Here is a 21,029-nt window from a genome sequence, read left to right on the forward strand (position 1 = left end):
TTTGCACTTGGAGTTAATGTAAAGGAAGAAAACATTCTGGATGTACTAATATTTGAAGTGCAGCTTCATTCAAATTCCGTCACAAAAAACACAAACATTCATAATCATCATCATCATTAGCAACATCAACAGTCCACCACCAACCACAGTCCAGAGACTGTGAACGCCACCTGAGCGCTAATACATGTGCTTCCCTGGTAATTATGCAGGTAAAATATCTTAACCAGCTCAGATGATTTGAAAAGAGAAAGGAAAAGTATATCATTTATTATCCTCCCACTATCTGCTCACTGAACATCTCAGACAGCGACACCAACACTCGATTCATAACATGGTGCTAGAAAGTCTGACTCCTTGGAATTTTAGATTTCTTTTTAAGTAAATTGTAAAAAAAACAACAAAAAAAAAAAACGTGCTCATTCAATGTTATATTTATTTAATCTAGCTATGTCAACGGGTCTCACAAAACTCGAATGTTTAAACAGAAAACATAATATGCAATTAACTGTAGCAATTTGCTTTTCCCATTTAAACAACCAAGTTTTGCAAAGCCAGTTGACATAACTACATTAAGTAAATATACATTTTAAAAAAATAATGAACTCAATTCACTGTTGGTCCGGATTTCCATCCAATAAACATAACAACTCAAAACAAAGAACATTTATGCACTATAATTTAATTTTATTTGGGTAAGGCTGGGCAGCAATTGGTTATCCTTTTTGAGGATCTATATACCAAATGGTTTGTGATAGACTGGCAGCCTGTCCAGGATGAAGCCTGCTTCTTGCCCACTGATCGCTGGGACAGGGTCCAGCCCTCCGTGACCCTTAATTGGAATAAGTGGGTTACGAAAATGGTTGAATGGATAGAAATCCTGCACGTGATTGATCTGAGTTCATCCAATGAGTTATTTTTTTTTAGCGTACGGCTCTTTTCTTATAGTGCAAATGGTCACATTCCTTTTCGCTGTCCAGTTAGCATCAAAGCAACCACCTGGATGACTGTGGTATCATGAGGAAGTTGGTCTGAAATGTCACCAAAGTGCTGGCAACAACTCAAAAACAGAACAGAGTGCAAATGCCGAATTTAAACAAGCAATAAGAAGCAAGGTTTTCAATGCAGGAACCATGACCATCCAATCAACAGATGACATTTTGAAGCCATAACCAAAAAACAACTTTCCTTTTGTAAATGGTGATTTCTTATGTAACAGAACAACTTATAATGACAGGCTAAACTGTTGATGCAATTCATTTCTGTGTGGAATACAGGGCCTAGAAACCCCCTGAAATGGCCACAGTGCCGGGATACAAGCAAACAGTGGGACTGAAAGTCTAATTAAAAACACAGAGAGCCTTTCCAGCAGCTGTGGCCCAGACCAAAATGGAACTGCACCATGCAGTCAAACGAGAGGCGGCAGAGAAAGGCGCCAACCAGGAGCTTGTCACGTCCCAGAGTACAACTTTCCAAACTCGGTGCATACAATCCTACGCAGAAATCCGTGTGAATACTTCGTCGACTTCAGCAACATGCAGCAAAATCTGTACAGCTGGTGGACTGAGATCCAAATCCTTCTTACCACATTGGGCCTGTGAACCTTCTCGTCCCTCTCCATGCCTCTTTTGCAACGCTCCTCCTCACAGCCCGGCCAAACCAAGGACAGAACCGCCAGACCAGCCAAACCGCCAGAACGAGTGCATAAGTGTAAGTGGACGGACAGTCAGAACAGAAGAGCAAGCTGTATGTGTGAAAATAGGAGCACACTCTCTTAACCTCCAACCCCTTCCCCCCAAACTCCAAACTCCAACCACCGCCGCTGCCGCCGCCACAACCCAGAGGAACGTGAACCTTGTGTAGAGGAAGGGAGCTGGGGCTGGCTGGCTGCGGGGGGTCGGGTTGCAGTACTTGTGCTACATATGCAAACTGGGGAAATATATTTAGCCTCAGCCAGGCAGAAACAGGGACATGAACACACTGAGACCCAGAAGGGAGATTGGTATGCGCCCGTCAGCCATTCAATGCCACGACTGACGTGGGAGAAGGTTGGGACAGTGCCCAGGGAAACCCCCACCCCCTTCTCTTTCATTCCTCGTGGCCTCTGTTCCGATCCCATTCTTCTAAACCTCTCTGTCCTGCGCTGTCTTTGGTTTATGTACGTCTCCATCTGTCTCTTAGGAAAAAGGTATCAGATGGGGGATTATTATGGATATGAGGGGTGTTCGAAATAAAAGGGATAGTTTGGTTCGGTACAAGGGCAGTAAATTTGTGACATGAAGAGCAACAATCTAAACCTTTGAAGCAGCTGCTGAATAGTTAGCCTTCAAAAATGGGTTTTTATAAACATTTTCATCCTCGTGGAAGCCAAAATGACCCAAAGCTGACCCCGTTCATCCACTGTGACCGTCTCAAAGCTAATGCAGGGTGAAAGCACGTCAAAGGTTTTTATTGATGCATGTCTCAGTTCCATGTCGCCACTAGAGGGCGACCTCAGACACGGTGATGTCTCCATGACGACAGACCGGACTGTTCACAGCTCTCATGTGTTGCTACAGTAGTTGTTGACAACTGAGTCATCTGGGTAAAGAAGGAAAAAACAGCGAGCCGCTCACAAGTCCAGCAGTTGGCGCCTTATACAGACAGACTCATTAGCAAGCGAGTCAGTGCTGGGATTCATATGTCAGGATGGACAGGAATGCTGCAAATTTGTGTTCCAACTCTAAAACCTTACACATATGAAGGGCGATTGAGATGTTTTGAGCCAGACCCAGAAAAAGCAGGGTGCTGTTCTCCATCTTTTGCATTCTGAGAAACCAACATTTCTCGAGAATGTGTGAAGTTTTGACTCACTGTGTCCAATGTTGACAATGTTGACATGTTGGTTAGTACTTGTAGGTGTTGATGTTGGAATCTTGCTGATATAAAAAAAAAGAAAACCAATCCCGTCTGTCATCCGGATTAATGTATGTTAATTTCTCTTTTTCCCAGAAGTACATCCAGACATGAACTCTTTGCTGTGGTTCAAATGGTACATGTATGCCCATGTGGTTCCTTTGTGTAGTCTGCTTCAAAAGGTATCATTTGGACTCAAACCACAACAAGATGTCCTGAGAAGGACAGCCTGGGTCTTTTGTAGTGTTGAAAAGATGATAGAGAACTGGACTCCATCTGCTAGTGTATTTCTGTGATTTTCACCAAATCTGAGTTGGACATCTCAAACAGTGCATCACAGACAAGCTGCACCTGGAGCATTACTGGGATTCACAAGTTCCTTTTACTCTTATCCCAAAAGAAGTTTATCAAAGTTTACTAGCAGTATACCTCTTTTTGAACTAAAAATAAGCAAGTATATGTACACTTTACTTGTTATGTACTTATGTACTTAACAGTTTATACTTGAAGTATACTTTGTTGATACTAATAATTATACAACAAAAATCTCTACACTTGGTGCATATTCACAAATATACTTGCAACTATAATAAGCATCAGACAATCGGAAAATCTAGACTTCATTTTCCAGGGGTTAGGAAAGTAGTCTTGTAACTAGGGAACAGCATTACAATCTCTGGGGTATAATCTACTTTCATAAACTAATAGGTAGTTATACAAAACTACATTAGTACTTATAAACTCACTTGGATTATAAAAACAAAACTAGTTGTATACTCAAACTTTACTGCTTTTAGACTTGAAGTGTACTTACTTACAATTATACTTTTGTAAACTAAAAATTGGGCTAATTTCATCCCAAGGAGTATTAAAATAGTACACTTTAAAGTACTATAAAGAGTACTTAGGAAATAAACTCAAGGTTTACTTAAGATTATTTAATAAAACATACTTCAGTAAGTCCCTTCGGCTGCTCACTTGTTTTCACTCGGGTTCTCCACAGCAGATCCAAGGTGGATCTGCATGTTGATTTGGCACAAGTTTTTGTACCGGATGCTCTTCTTGATGCAACTCCACATTACATGGAGAACAGGCAGGGGTAGGTTTGATCCGAGAACGTTCCATACTGGAAACAAAAGCACTTAACTGCTTTCCGGAGTATAAATTGTACCTCTTAAAAAATGCATCTTGAAGAACGAACAAAAACACGTATATAAGTTGCACCAGAGTATAAGTTGCACCTGTTTCTGTATCTGTATCATGCCTTTATTTTGGGATTTTTGTGTATTGTTGTAGGGTACTTTTTATTATTTTCATCATTGATTTTATTATTAGAGTTTATTTTGTTCAGTGCTTTGATTCCTGGGAAAGTCCTTAGAATTACTAGCTAGCTAGCTAGAACCTCCCAAACTACTACTACTACTAAAAATATGACTTATATGTAAGGATTAAACAACGAGAAGCCGTGCATTATACGGTTTGAATGCACGACGCGGAGTCTAAAACACCACAACGCAAAGCGGGAGGATGTTACTCTGCGTCATGCACTCAAACTGTTAAATGCACGGCTTCTCGTTGTTTAATCCGCTTATACCATGGTCCCACACAGTGAACTAACACACAAATATTTATTTAAGTTAACAGAACTTGATAAATATGTGTGAGTATTTGGGACTATTTTATGCCAGTCTCAAGATATTTTCATCCTTGGCAATCGTTCTCGTCTTCTATCCCGTCTTCAGTCTTGTCCAGTTCGTCCGATCTTAAATCTTTATGCCGTTGCTTTTGCTGTTCTTCTCATTTGCTCTCCTCCTCTTTCCATTCCTCAAACTTTTTATTTTGGCCAAAAATATTAAAATTCACTTGGAAGTCCATGTTTTATCGTGTTTCTGTCATTCACCTGTCAAAACAAAGCTGATCTGCACCAATTGATTTGCACATTGCTATGGTGATAACCAGAGCGGAGTGATTATAACAGTGACTTAACTTGCCAAACTATGTGTGCGTATACACAAAATTCTCACTGACCATGGTATAATCATATTTATTGTGGCCTCTTTTGTTGTTGTCATTGTTGTTTTTAGAATCAGCTGATTCTTATTCATATCTCAGTTAGCTACAAAAAAGTCAATACTTGATCTACTCACTCACTCACTCATCTTCAACCACTTATCCGGGATTGGGTCGTGGTGGCAACAGCTCCAGCAGGAGGCCCCACACTTTCCTTTTCCGGGCCACATTAATACCCCATCACACATAGCCGGAATCATGGAGAATGATGTTGGACTTATGAATTGGCGCACATCCAAAAAGTGTCGGATTTCAGTTCCAAAATGTTATGACAGCCATCTGTGGAAGTCAACACAGTTGGTCAAAATCAGCCGGCAGCCCCAAGTGTTCCGCACATGTTCAAAACTCTTCGGGCATCGTCCAGATGGGACACCTATCCAACGGTGGTCCATGTGTTATCTGAGGAGCATCTGACCCCAATTTAACTATTCCGATGGCAGCAAAATGCGATCCAAAATGATTTGAGTACATATGAGGGAACCTCGAGATAGATCTTGCACAGTATGCCTGCCGGTATGACCTGCACTGCCACGTATAATAATGCCCCAACCCCCCCTTCCCCCGGAGCATAAAGGAACTGTTGAAATGTATGTGGGACGCTTCATCACGATAATAATTCTGAATTATTATCATGTACAGTGAATTTTAACAGCTGCTATCAAAGCAAAAGCACCGTGCGCTACTGTGCGCATGCCGCTGCAAAGCAGGCTGTTATATCCACAATAGACCTTACAGTACAGATATTTGTCCATTCCTTCTCATGGGCAACGTAAATAATGTGAACAATTGTCTCCATCATAACACAGGCAGCTGCGCCTCTCCGTGGTGCGCAGTAACGCATCATTGCACGCGTCAGGCGCGGAGCTGGACGGATCTCGCCTTTGTAATAAATGTTCACCTTCTAACTCTGGAGGTGACAAGACATGGAGCTTGTGCCAGGCCACGCCTCCAACAGCATTCCAGGAGTGATTCACGGTGCAGAACATGTACATGAAGCCAGGACAGCAACCTGCGGTTAGAATTTTCTAACCCAAACAAAAAAAATTAATTTCAGGTGATAATCCAACCATCGCAGTGTCCAGAGTTGCATTGTGCTCCTGAAGTGTGCAAACAAGAAAAAAGAAAGTTCCCTGGAAAGGCGCTCCGTCTGAGGGACTGCATGGCCCAATGCCAGCAAACTTCGGCACAAAGCTGTCCTGTGGCAGGCGTGCGTACTTAGTGGCCCATGCAGCGTTATGCACACACACACACACACACACACACACACACACACACACACACACACACACACACACACACACACACACACACACACACACACACACACGGCTGAGTGATAATTACAGCCCCATGTGTGTGCGCAGAGCACACGTGCGAGTGAGGAAAACAGCGCTCCGGTCTGCCATCCAGACATTTGGAGAACAGGCAGTCTGCAGCGCCTTTTATGGCCATCTGACACCAGACTGTGTCGTCTACATACGCTCTGGATACAATCTAACAGGTGTGGACAAGGCAGTCCGTCTGCACTATGACAAGGCTGACCACACCTCTTTTCCTCCCGACTGCGTCAGACTATGGCAATATTTGCCGTATTGGGCATGGTTCTGGTACATTCTTGCTATGTGTGACGGGGGCATAACCACCTCTGACTGAGGGATCCCGAGGGGTTCCCAGGCCATTGTGGAGATATAATCTCCCCACCTAGTCCTGGGTCTTCCCCGGGGTCTCCTCCCAGTTGGACGTGCCTGGAACACCTCCCTAGGGAGGCGCCCAGGGGGCATCCTTACGAGATGCCTGAACCACCTCAGCTGGCTCCTTTCAACGTGAAGGAGCAGCACCTCTACTCTGAGCTCCCCATGGATGACCGAACTTCTCACCCTATCTCTTCCATTCCATCTGGAATCTTCCATTCCAGCTTATTAATTAATCAAAAACCCAGACAGAGCTTTAATTCATTTGAAAGCTTGACTCTTAGTCTTGTCCATCCAAATTGGAAGTCCCAAAAACCAGTTTTATTTGTTATTATCTATCGTCCACCTGGTCGTTACTGTGAGTTTCTCTGTGAATTTTCAGACCTTTTGTCTGACTTAGTGCTTAGCTCAGATAAGATAATTATAGTGGGCGATTTTAACATCCACACAGATGCTGAGAATGACAGCCTCAACACTGCATTTAATCTATTATTAGACTCTATTGGCTTTGCTCAAAATGTAAATGAGTCCACCCACCACTTTAATCATATCTTAGATCTTGTTCTGACTTATGGTATGGAAATAGAAGACTTAACAGTATTCCCTGAAAACTCCCTTCTGTCTGATCATTTCTTAATAACATTTACATTTACTCTGATGGACTACCCAGCAGTGGGGAATAAGTTTCATTACACTAGAAGTCTTTCAGAAAGCGCTGTAACTAGGTTTAAGGATATGATTCCTTCTTTATGTTCTCTAATGCCATATAACAACACAGTGCAGAGTAGCTACCTAAACTCTGTAAGTGAGATAGAGTATCTCGTCAATAGTTTTACATCCTCATTGAAGACAACTTTGGATGCTGTAGCTCCTCTGAAAAAGAGAGCTTTAAATCAGAAGTGCCTGACTCCGTGGTATAACTCACAAACTCGTAGCTTAAAGCAGATAACCCGTAAGTTGGAGAGGAAATGGCGTCTCACTAATTTAGAAGATCTTCACTTAGCCTGGAAAAAGAGTCTGTTGCTCTATAAAAAAGCCCTCCGTAAAGCTAGGACATCTTTCTACTCATCACTAATTGAAGAAAATAAGAACAACCCCAGGTTTCTTTTCAGCACTGTAGCCAGGCTGACAAAGAGTCAGAGCTCTATTGAGCTGAGTATTCCATTAACTTTAACTAGTAATGACTTCATGACTTTCTTTGCTAACAAAATTTTAACTATTAGAGAAAAAATTACTCATAACCATCCCAAAGATGTATCGTTATCTTTGGCTGCTTTCAGTGATGCCGGTATTTGGTTAGACTCTTTCTCTCCGATTGTTCTGTCTGAGTTATTTTCATTAGTTACTTCATCCAAACCATCAACATGTTTATTAGACCCCATTCCTACCAGGCTGCTCAAGGAAGCCCTACCATTATTTAATGCTTCGATCTTAAATATGATCAATCTATCTTTGTTAGTTGGCTATGTACCACAGGCTTTTAAGGTGGCAGTAATTAAACCATTACTTAAAAAGCCATCACTTGACCCAGCTATCTTAGCTAATTATAGGCCAATCTCCAACCTTCCTTTTCTCTCAAAAATTCTTGAAAGGGTAGTTGTAAAACAGCTAACTGATCATCTGCAGAGGAATGGTCTATTTGAAGAGTTTCAGTCAGGTTTTAGAATTCATCATAGTACAGAAACAGCATTAGTGAAGGTTACAAATGATCTTCTTATGGCCTCGGACAGTGGACTCATCTCTGTGCTTGTTCTGTTAGACCTCAGTGCTGCTTTTGATACTGTTGACCATAAAATTTTATTACAGAGATTAGAGCATGCCATAGGTATTAAAGGCACTGCGCTGCGGTGGTTTGAATCATATTTGTCTAATAGATTACAATTTGTTCATGTAAATGGGGAATCTTCTTCACAGACTAAAGTTAATTATGGAGTTCCACAAGGTTCTGTGCTAGGACCAATTTTATTCACTTTATACATGCTTCCCTTAGGCAGTATTATTAGACGGTATTGTTTAAATTTTCATTGTTACGCAGATGATACCCAGCTTTATCTATCCATGAAGCCAGAGGACACACACCAATTAGCTAAACTGCAGGATTGTCTTACAGACATAAAGACATGGATGACCTCTAATTTCCTGCTTTTAAACTCAGATAAAACTGAAGTTATTGTACTTGGCCCCACAAATCTTAGAAACATGGTGTCTAATCAGATCCTTACTCTGGATGGCATTACCCTGACCTCTAGTAATACTGTGAGAAATCTTGGAGTCATTTTTGATCAGGATATGTCATTCAAAGCGCATATTAAACAAATACGTAGGACTGCTTTTTTGCATTTACGCAATATCTCTAAAATTAGAAAGGTCTTGTCTCAGAGTGATGCTGAAAAACTAATTCATGCATTTATTTCCTCTAGGCTGGACTATTGTAATTCATTATTATCAGGTTGTCCTAAAAGTTCCCTAAAAAGCCTTCAGTTAATTCAAAATGCTGCAGCTAGAGTACTAACGGGGACTAGAAGGAGAGAGCATATCTCACCCATATTGGCCTCTCTTCATTGGCTTCCTGTTAACTCTAGAATAGAATTTAAAATTCTTCTTCTTACTTATAAGGTTTTGAATAATCAGGTCCCATCTTATCTTAGGGACCTCGTAGTACCATATCACCCCAATAGAGCACTTCGCTCTCAGACTGCAGGCTTACTTGTAGTTCCTAGGGTTTGTAAGAGTAGAATGGGAGGCAGAGCCTTCAGCTTTCAGGCTCCTCTCCTGCGGAACCAGCTCCCAATTCAGATCAGGGAGACAGACACCCTCTCTACTTTTAAGATTAGGCTTAAAACTTTCCTTTTTGCTAAAGCTTATAGTTAGGGCTGGATCAGGTGACCCTGAACCATCCCTTAGTTATGCTGCTATAGACGTAGACTGCTGGGGGGTTCCCACGATGCACTGTTTCTTTCTCTTTTGCTCTGTATGCACCACTCTGCATTTAATCATTAGTGATCGATCTCTGCTCCCCTCCACAGCATGTCTTTTTCCTGGTTCTCTCCCTCAGCCCCAACCAGTCCCAGCAGAAGACTGCCCCTCCCTGAGCCTGGTTCTGCTGGCGGTTTCTTCCTGTTAAAAGGGAGTTTTTCCTTCCCACTGTAGCCAAGTGCTTGCTCACAGGGGGTCGTTTTGACCGTTGGGGTTTTACATAATTATTGTATGGCCTTGCCTTACAATATAAGGCGCCTTGGGGCAACTGTTTGTTGTGATTTGGCGCTATATAAAAAAAAAAATTGATTGAAAAATTGAATTGATCTCTAAGGGAGACACCAGCCACCCTCCTGAGGAAACCAATTTTGGCCGCTTGTACCCGCAATCTAGTTCTTTCGGTCATGACCCAACCCTTGTGACCGTAGGTGAGAGTAGGAACAAAGACTGACCAGTATATCGAAAGCTTGGCCTTTTGGCTCAGCTCCCGTTTTGTCACAACAGTACGATAAAACGAATGCAATACCATCCCGCCCGTTCATGTACTTGATGTACATGAATTTAAACCTATCTTTGAAAGCAGACCGGCCATATTTTTAGCCAAATCCCAATGAGATAACATAGTTAGATCAGCAACACAGCAGGATGTTTTTATTTCCAATTACACCATCAGAAAACACACACACTTAAGTGAATGTTTCCTAATTTGTCTGTCACTTAGCCACTTGAATGCCGTGGTACAAATTACAGACAAATGATGTTCACTGCACGAATGTATGGTTGTTGTTTTTATTTAAGTCTTGATCAAAGTACAGCTCTGAAAAGCCATTGATCTGTGCCGAAAATAAGGTCATTATTTTTGGTCCTAACGATGACTCACGAGTCTCTATATGATGTTAATGGGATCACTCAGAAGAAAACCATGCAGAGAACTCTAGGCAGTTGTTTCCCGTAAACAAGCACAGACCGGCTGACTGTACCCGGCCCAGCGTGGAGCACAGACTAAATTAAACATTAGGTGATGATGAACGCTAAGCATCAGCCACGCGACAGAGCCACATTTTCTTTTATTTTAAGATTTGGGTGAGATGTAACAGATCATAGAGATGTGTGAATATTGTCATCACTGATCATGATTCATATGAGATGCTTTTGTTTCTCGCACAATCAGGTAAATACTCAATAAGATCATAAAATATCAGACAGGCGTGTCTGGAGCTTCATTTTGGGAGCCCTTGGGGTTGAACGTTGCACAACTGGGGCGATTTTAAACATTTCTCACTACGTGTGTTAAAAAAAGTGTGATTGGTGCATGCTGCTAAGCACAGGCTGCACCAGGTTTCCTGAAATAAAAAGAATCAGAACAGAACAATATGGGCTTCAGAAATGACCTTAATGACTAAAAAAAAAAAACCCTCAGCCTTAGAAACCATCACACTCCTGGTGCATGCTGCTGATTTTCCTTGACGCCAGCAGACAGTGAATATCTACCTTTGCACACCTGCGCACTGAGTCTTTGTGCCGAACGCGTCACGCAAACCAGCAGCGCTCAAACACGGAGGCTTGCACCCACACGCGCAAACCCATGGAAACGTGCTCTCCTCCGTCTCTCCATCCCACTGTGCCTGCAAACACAGGGAGACTCAGTGGCCCGGTTGCCATGGAAACTAGGCCAAGTGTATCAGCCAGCTCGAACACTGGCTGATTGTGGCTTTGCATGCATTTGTGTGTGTGTGTGTGTGTGTGTGTGTGTGCACGTGCGTAGGTGTGTCTGACTGTAAAGCCTATATGCAGCCATGCTTCAAGTTACTCAAGTGGAGGGAAGAAAAATAGCCTATATGTACCGAAGGCCTATAGAATATAATACCTTTCTTTTTCTGTAATTAAAGCCAGTTTTTCCCTCTCTTATTTTAAGATGTGCTCACACAGTTAGGTCCATATGTATTTGGACAATGTGCCTGAAGTGTAGGAATTATACACTTCATAATGCTGGTCACATCACCAATAAACAAGTGTCACATTTCCATTGGCAGCCGTACTTTGGCACTCGGTATAGTTTGACTCATGAACCATTCCTTTCCTTCTCTGCATGCTTCTACATGGAGTAGCATAGGTTAGCAGTAGTAGTAGTAGCAGTATTAGAAGTAGTTGTTGTAGTTAAGAGGAGAGACACTTTTGTGTTGCACAAGTGAGCCAAACTTGGCACACCTATACTTTGACTTACTAGTCGTAGTAGTAGTAGTAGTAGTAATAATAATAGCAGCTGTCTCTGCTTGAAGCAGCTTTAGTCGTGTCACGGAATCCAGGATAGGTGGAAGGTGACGGCTTTGTTGGTGAAGATGAAGTTTTCAGCTCACTTTCTGAATCAGAGCTGCCCTGGGGCGAGTAATCGGCTCGTGCTAGTGTCTAATTAATCTTGTTCCAGAACTGGGCAGGATTTATTAAATGTCTTCTTGGCAAAGTCTAACCTGGCCTTCGTGTTCTTGAGTGATTTCTACCTCTACGTAAAAAACCCTTTGTATTTACATTTATGAAGGCATCTCGTGATTGTAGACTGTGACAATGACACTTTTTGACTTGGTTAGATGTTGTGAAGAGGTTTTTTCTTCACCAAGAAAATAATTCTGCTATTATCCACTTTAGTTGTCTTCTTAGATCTTAGGAGCCTTTTGGTGTGGTTTGGCTAAAAAAAAAAAAAAAAAAAAAAAAAAAAAAAATTATTGATTTATCATTAAGTATCTGATAGTTGTGACTTTGGTTTTTATTCATTTTTCCAGCCTAATTATGGCCTCCCTTAATTGAATCAATACCTATTTGTACTTCATGTTGAGCGTTCCACTGGAGAACTACCAAATGCAAATTTAACACTTGGAATCAATTTGAATCAACAGACTTTTTATCTGCTTAATTTGCTGTAGAATAATGGGGGAACTGATACACCTGGCCATGATACTGCTTGCCGGTCAATTGTCCAATTAGTTAAGGTGAAAATGGAGGGACTGGGTATATATTTGGCTACAATTCCCAGATGGATGGTTAATGTAATATTTTCATTATACCTCCTTGAATTAAAGCTAAAGTCTATTCAACCAGCACACCTTTGAGTGTTAAAGCTAAAACGCATTGATTTGCTGCACAGAGGCAAAATAAAAAATCTGTGTCGCTTCACAAATACTTATGTAGAAACACTTGTTTTATAGCAGACTGTTAACATCCTGCTATATTTGCACAGCATTGATGGTGGAGCCTGGCAAAAATTATGGAATCACCGGCCTCGGAGGATGTTCATTCAGTTGTTTAATTTTGTAGAAAAAAAGCAGATCACCGACATGACACAAATGGCAACTATCTGGCTTTAAGAAACACTATAAAGAAATCAAGAAAAAAAATTGTGGCAGTCAGTAACGGTTACTTTTTTAGACCAAGCAGAGGGAAAAAAAAATATGGACTCACTCAATTCTGAGGAATAAATTATGGAATCACCCTGTAAATCTTCATTCCCAAAACTAACACCTGCATCAAATCAGATCTGCTCATTAGTCTGCATCTAAAAAGGAGTGATCACACCTTAGAGAGCTGTTGCACCAAGTGGACTGACATGAATCATGGCTCCAACACGAGAGATGTCAATTGAAACAAAGGAGAGGATTATCAAACTTTTAAAAGAGGGTAAATCAACACGCAATGTTGCAAAAAATGTTGGTTGTTCACAGTCAGCTGTGTCTAAACTCTGGACCAAATACAAACAACATGGGAAGGTTGTTAAAGGCAAACATACTGGTAGACCAAGGAAGACATCAAAGCGTCAAGACAGAAAACTTAAAGCAATATCTCAAAAATCGAAAATGCACAACAAAACAAATGAGGAACGAATGGGAGGAAACTGGAGTCAACGTCTGTGACTGAACTGTAAGAAACCGCCTAAAGGAAATGGGATTTACATACAGAAAAGCTAAACGAAAGCCATCATTAACACCTAAACAGAAGAAAACAAGGTTACAATGAGCTAAGGAAAAGCAATCGTGGACTGTGGATGACTTGATGAAAGTCATATTCAGTGATGAATCTTGAATATATATATATATATATATATATATATATATATATATATATATATATATATATATATATATACAATCTGTTTTCCTTCCTGCTCTCAGGTAGACAGTACAGTAGCCTCAGCTGCAAAACATGCAGATTCAGAGACAGCTTTTATCCAACCACAAGACAGTTAAATACAAATCGATAGAAAGAACTGTGCAATGTAGAATGTAGGATATAGAATACACTGTAGCATCTGAGTATTCTCCAGGATACACAGATGCTAGCACAGATGCTACACAGAGGATGGATGGATGGATCTGGTTGCAACTTTATCCTTGTAGCATCTTCATATGTGCAATATCGTGTGTCCTTTATTTATTATTGCATGTTATGTATACACAGATGCAAAGACAGTTATCAATAGGTTAAAAAAAACATTATTTACCACTATCACACACCTTGGACTGGTATTCTGTGCTTTATTCTGTGTTTTATTTATTCATGTATGTAGGTATTCATGTATCTATTCATGTATTTCTATGTATTCACGTATCTATTCATGTGTCTCGATATTTCGTTCTGTGATAGCATCTGTGATGTTTTTTACTTAATGACAATAAAAACGAGTCTAAGTCTAATGTGTCAAATTTTGCATGACAATACCCAAGGTCACACTTCCCAAATCTGGTCAATTGGCCATTTAATCCAAGATGGCGGCTATCTTGGAAAATGACCTATCAAAAATTACTTTTTGCATAGAAATGATTCGATCACAATGGATCTGTTTTACAACAGCAGTGAATGTCAAGACGGCATCCAAATTGATCCTCCTTGTTACTTATTTGATTTGTGTGATTTTGGTGTTAAATTGTACATTTTTAAGGCATGCTGGCTTTAATTTTCATGGTCCAACAAACAATATGACAGTTTTAGAGGCATAAATTGCCATTTGTCCATGATGACTGTAGACATTAAAAATAACAACACAATATCTTCAACACTAAAGACTTTTAAATCGGCTTACACACAATAGTTTTAAGAGATCAAAACTTTCAAAGCATGCTGAATGGAAGCCATTCATACTAAATGTAATAAACTTCACTCTAATTTGGCACAGAAGATAATTAAAACATAGCAAATGCTATAAATAGCAAATAAAATAAAGTATAATAGAGCAAAATGTAATTTGGCATCAATATCATATTAATCAAACATATAGGAGAATATCTTTGCAAAAAGTGATTTCTGATGGGCCGTTTTGGTGGCCATCTTGGAAAATGGCCACCATTTTGAATTTTCAACTGGCCAATCAACCAAGTATGCTAATTAATATCAGGTGAATCACCGTGCCAGATTTGAAGCTTTTACCACCAAATGCATGATTGTTCCATGTCTGTTCCACTATAAGTATTTAAAGGCTTTGCAATAACATGAGGGACCAGAGGACATTCAGAAAGCCTAAACTGTCCTCAATGCCGCCTCAGCTGGACTTTTTCACAGGTTCCTTCTCCATGCCAAGTCGGAGAGGAGCCTGAAGGATGGTGCATGCAGATGGAGGCGCAGCTAACCTTTACAAACCCCAGGAGAGATCAGCTCCCTGCATCTTCCGGCACAGGGGGCTGATTTTCTTTACTTATTTTTAAAGCAACACCACCACGGAGCTGTTAAATGTCACTCAACATCCCCTCTCACAAATGAAGAGGTCAGATGGAAAAGTGGGACTTTTAACTGTGATACAGTGTGGTTTTGAGAAATGTCTTGTTCAGACAGAGGCCGGGCACTTGGGTCATAAGTGTGTGGCGTCGCAACCCACCGCCTGAACTCCCAGAGGGAATGAAATCTAGTAAAGAGAGGTCTGCTTTCTCATTCCCAGCCGGAAACATTAACTTCCGCTCCTGCAGGACTGATAAAAGAGCTGCTTACAAGTAGCTCCATCAGTTGTGGTCACAGAAAAATACTGGACAAAACCTTCTTGACATCACAGACTGTGTAGGATTCCTGAAGATGGGTTTGAAGCTTCAGCGGGGTCATAAGCCCAACATGCTGACAGATCTGCGTTTGGGTGATTGATTCATACATATTTTGTGCATTGGAGAGCTTGAGTTGACTTGGGTGGTGGATCTAATGACGGGCGGCTTGCATGTGGGTATTAAAAACTATGACTGGCATATAGCCTCAAAAACTGTGGCACTGCCAGTATAGCTGAAGTGATCTAGCTATCAATACCTGTTAATTAGTGCCCCTACATACAAATTTTAAAAAATACTAAAATACTACTCACCAACAACACTGGAGTACAGACATCTTAGACAGTCTGATAGTATACTTAATATACAATATGCCATATTATTTCAGATATTTGTATTAAAATCATCAGAAACGCTAGCAGCTGGCTCTCAAATTGAACACACCTCTAATTATACATGCATTTATGGCTTGATAAAATTTCAGCTGATGACTACACCACCACCACCACCACCATCCCCGTACAGTTGTCATGAGCAAAAAACCAGTCCTATCACTTTGTGTACTAGGCTGCAAAACATGTTCACTGCTGCTGTAAAGTTTTAACATTTTAACATGTTGGATCCATGGGGATTGACTCGCTTTTGGAACCAACTTCAAGTGGCCGTTTGAGGAAATGCAGGATTTGGCACTTCCATGTGGGCTTCATTTTTCAGCACCGGAGGTTTGCTTTTGCAACAATAAAGATGTGTTTGGGTTTATTCACGGATGTTTTACTGCTGTCGCTGGTGATGTTTATCCAAAGTGTTTACTGTACGCGAGATGAAGTATGTGGGCTGTGACACAAGATAAGGGCATTAAAAAAAAAGTTCTCACAGACACAGCAGATAAACTGGAAAATAACAAAGATGAAAAAAAGCAAAGTTAGAGCAGATAAACAGAGACTTGATCACAAGGTACTATAACAGTGGTGCAAATGAAATCCATTTTGCTGTAATATCAAATAATTTTGTATCACAGGTGGTAATAAATTTGACCCACACTTGAAATTTATTATTTTGAATCTCTCACCTCCATGTGTGCTGTTATTAGAATTATAAATGTAAAAATTAGCTGTCATTTTCTGTCTCAGCTAAATTTTTTACTGTACAGTTTAAAAAAAAATACACAAAGTACAAATAATTACAACCACATTTTAAGTCCCTAAAGAAAATGAAAGCTTGCAATCAAAAGATGTGATGTCTATTGTTTGGGGATGGAATTCAAGCATTAACATGTCGCTTACACCAAAACGTGATTTAACAGTTAAAGAATAATTAGGATACAGAAAATACAGCAGTAAAGCTTTATAACTGCTTATTGTATTGTAGCTTAAATTAATGCTCAGTGTGTTCTTATATGTGGTCACCAGTATGGCTGTAAAGGAGTGTCTGCTTTTTTATTTTTTTATTTATTTAATTCCTGTAAAACAGACAGGAATTGTGCCTCCAATATCATTACTTCTATTAAATAATAATTCAGAGGTTATAAATACATTTGTTTATCAGAGCTACATTAATGGTTTGGTCAAAACTAATCTTTAAAGGCTGCTAAATAATTATCTAGGCGAGAGTACTGAAAGATTTTTAACACAACTCTTAAAAAATTATAAATATAAAAAAAGATGAGTCTGTAAAGGAAATAAAAGTGACAAGGCTTCATGGTCATTACCTCCACTAAAAAACAAAACTCCTTTAAACTCAATGGGTATTTGGACATATTTCTATATTCAAGAAGATGACGATGAACTCCTTGATCTGTACTGCAGATCAACAGCACATTCTGATGGTTTCTTCATCTTGTATAAACTTATATTTCTAACAAATAACAGTACTTGAACTGGTCTTTAGAAGGTTAAAGCACCTAAGGATTCTGATTTAATTTCAAAATAATAACAATAATAGTAAAGTAATAAAAAAATGAAACAATATTCAGTTAATCATCATCTTCTTGAATATAGAAATATGTCAAACTACCCATTGAGTTTAAGGGATTTTTGTTTTTTGATGGAAGTAATGACCATAATTCCTTCTCAGTTTTATTTCCTTTACCTAATCAGATTTTTACAAAAATCAATTTTAAAAGAATTACATTCAAAATCTTTAATAAAAAATAACAATAATGCAAAATTTGCAAGCTGGCACTCCAGTTACCATGTCTGTATATGCCATTACATACACACACATATTGTATATATATATATATATATATATATATATATATATATATATATATATATATATATATATATATATATATATATATATATAATGTATTTTCCGGAGTATAGGTCGCAGTTTTTTTTACTAGCTTGGGAGCTTCTGTGACTTATCCTCCAGTGAGATGTATATACCTAAAAATCACACATCCCTTATGAATAATTATTATTAATATGATGATGACGATTCATAAAGGACTTTCTCGGGAATCAAAACATGAAACAAAATAAACTCTAATAACACAATAATAAATGCCTGTAAGAAAGAGTACACTACAACATCCATCCATCCATTTTCAACGGCTTTATCCAGAGACGGGTCACAGGGGCAGCAGCTCAAGCAAAGCCGCCCAGACCTCCCGATCCACACACACCTCCCCCAGCTCCTCCGGGGGGAACCCCGAGGCGTTCCCAAGCCAGCCGAGAGACATAGTCCCTCCAGCGTGTCCTGGGTCTTCCCCGGGGCCTCCTCCCAATGGGACGTGCCCAGAACACCTTTCCAGTGAGGCGTCCAGGGGGCATCCGGAAAAGATGCCCGAGCCACCTCAGCTGGCTCCTTTCTACGTGGAAGAGCAGCGGCTCGACTCCGAGCTCCTCCCGAGTGACCAAGCTCCTCACCTTATCTCTAAGGGAGTGCCCAGCCACCCTGCGGAGGAAACTCATCTCGGCCGCTTGTACTCGCGATCTTGTTCTTTTGGTCATGAGCCAAATCTCATGACCATAGGTGAGGATCGGAATGTAGATCGATCGGTAAATCGAGAGCTTTGTCCCCCTACTCAGCTCTCTCTTCACCACGACAGTCCGATACAACGACCCCATCACTGCAGACGCTGCACCGATCCGTTTGTCGATCTCACACTCCATCCGTCCCTCACTCGTGAACAAGACCCTGAGATACTTAAACTCCTCCACTTGAGGCAAGGACACTCCACCGACCTGAAGAGGGCAAGGCACCTTTTTCCGGTTGAGAACCATGGCCTCGGATTTGGAGGAGCTGATTTTCATCCCAGACGCTTCACACTCGGCTGCAAACTGCCCCAGTGCACGCTGAAGGTCCTGATTTAAAAAAATCAGGACCTACACTACAGCAATGCACAAAAATCCCAAATTAAAGAGTTGTTAATACTTATATTGTCAACTGTGTTGGTAGCATGACCCAAGCAGAGGGTCACCCCTTTGAGTCTGGTCTGCTTGAGGTTTCTTCCTCAAATCATTGGAAGAAGTTATTCCTTACCACTGTCACCTGTGTGCTTGCTCTAGGGGTTGGTAAGGTTAGACCTTACTTGTGTGAAGCGCCTTGAGGCAGATTTGCTATGATTTGGAGCTATATAAATGAAATAAATTGAAACTGAATTGAAAAAGTGTATAAAAAACAAAAACAAACTGGATACTACACCATCGTCTCACCCCCCCACACACAATGAACTTGAAGACTCTCATCAACCATTCAAGAACATTTCTGTCATTACATTGTGCCACCATATTATACACATATTCCAAATATGTTAAGTATGTAAATAATGAATGTTTTTTCATTTGTGCAATGGAAAGATGGAAAGAATATTTCATCTTGAAATATTCTTTCCATCTTTCCATTGCACAAATGAAAAAACATTCATTATTTGAGAGTGGCCTTTTATTGTGGCCAGCCTAAGGCACACCTGTGCAATAATCATGCTGTCTAATCAGCATCTTGATATGCCACATCTGTGAGGTGGGATGGATTATCTGGGCAAAGGAGAAGTGCTCACTTTATCCAGATTTAGACAGATTTGTGAACAATATTTGAGAGAAACAAGTTTTTTGTGTATATAGAAAATGTTTTATATCAATGAATTCAGCTCATGAAAATGGGAGCAAAAACAAAAGTTGTTGCGTTTTTATATATTTGTTCAGTGTAGATCTACATGCCACGTTTACTGTGTGCTGCCATTTGCTTTATCATAGGAACCAAATAAAGAGGGCATGCATCAAACCCTAATCAGGGGTTACCTATGGTGACAGTATCAAGTGTCCACCATGTATTGAGACAGCTTGAAACACATACACGTGAGGAACATAACAAAAATGGGTTCAATACTAATTGGAAAAATCCTGCTAAGACACAGATATGAAGTGAAACAGAAGGAGGCAGAGGTAAGATGGAGCCTTTAAGGCCACTTCAACTTCATTAAACTTTCATACTTAGTGAGAGGAAGGATAAGACTATCACCTGAGTCAACAGCCTGACACAACCACTGAGTGTGACATGTTACCTGTCGGACAAAGCTGTTGGAGGTGGTGTCAGAAGAGGTGCTTCCGTCTGAACGCTTGAATCGACTCTTCCTCTTGGCACATTTTCCCTGCCAGAAAAATGAAGAAGCAGCATTGGAAGGAGAGAATAATCGTGATGGTCTATGGCAAGTTTGTCTTGATTTTTTTTTTTCTTCAAAAGCTCCAAGAGCTCAACATCCCTGACAGACCACTTCTACAAGACTCAGAGCATCAGGGCTGGTAAAGAAATCAACTTTTTTGTAAAAAGTCATCATTTTTTATTTAAAATTGACCTTTATTGATTTAAATCGACTTTTTTCATTTTTATTCATTTCACTCTTCTAAATGAGATGATACAAATGATACCATGAGTTAAAATCTTTATTGACATATTAAAACATAAAGGTGAAAATACAACAGGTACAAGGTTATTCCATGCTAAATATAATGACTACAACTAACGTCCCATTTTCTGAAAGGAAATTCTCGGTTTGGAGAATGCCATTGTTCAATATTTTAAAGCATTTTAGTCCTATTTGGTACTTATTTAGCTATATGCAACGTTCAGGCTGCGACTTTCAAGCTTCCTTCTTATCATAAGAAGTGACAGGCAGGATTGCCGAAAAAGGGAGAATAAGGAGAAGGGTTCTAGGGGCCCATGATTGACAGATTTCTTTTCATGGGGCCTCCATTCATGCATGAAGATAATCTTCTAATTAGCCCACTGTGATCTTAACAGGAAATTACTGACTTGAGATTCTCAGTCATCATTTGTCCAAGTAACCACAATTACCATTAATTAATGGTACTGATTTCATAGTTCGGTGATGTTATAAGTATTAAAAAGTAAGTCCCTTCGGCTGCTCCCTTGTTTGCACTTG

General features: G+C 40.2%; 1 protein-coding gene across 7 annotated transcripts in view; it reads right to left on the reverse strand.

Moving 5' to 3' along the window:
• The window catches only part of cacnb1 (calcium channel, voltage-dependent, beta 1 subunit), a 96,479-nt gene that overhangs the window by 61,715 nt on the left and 13,735 nt on the right, over nt 1-21,029 (reverse strand). For 6 of the 7 annotated variants that reach the window (XM_034189462.1, XM_034189461.1, XM_034189464.1 and 3 more), the window contains exon 2: nt 20,151-20,237. In XM_034189462.1, the coding sequence (XP_034045353.1) occupies nt 20,151-20,237 (87 nt within the window). Of the gene's footprint in view, nt 1-1,582; nt 1,784-20,150; nt 20,238-21,029 lie in introns of those variants that run through there. The other variant, XM_034189466.1, reaches the window with a different exon arrangement.

Source organism: Thalassophryne amazonica, chromosome 16, assembly GCF_902500255.1.
Source record: "Thalassophryne amazonica chromosome 16, fThaAma1.1, whole genome shotgun sequence".
Lineage (NCBI taxonomy): Eukaryota > Metazoa > Chordata > Actinopteri > Batrachoidiformes > Batrachoididae > Thalassophryne > Thalassophryne amazonica.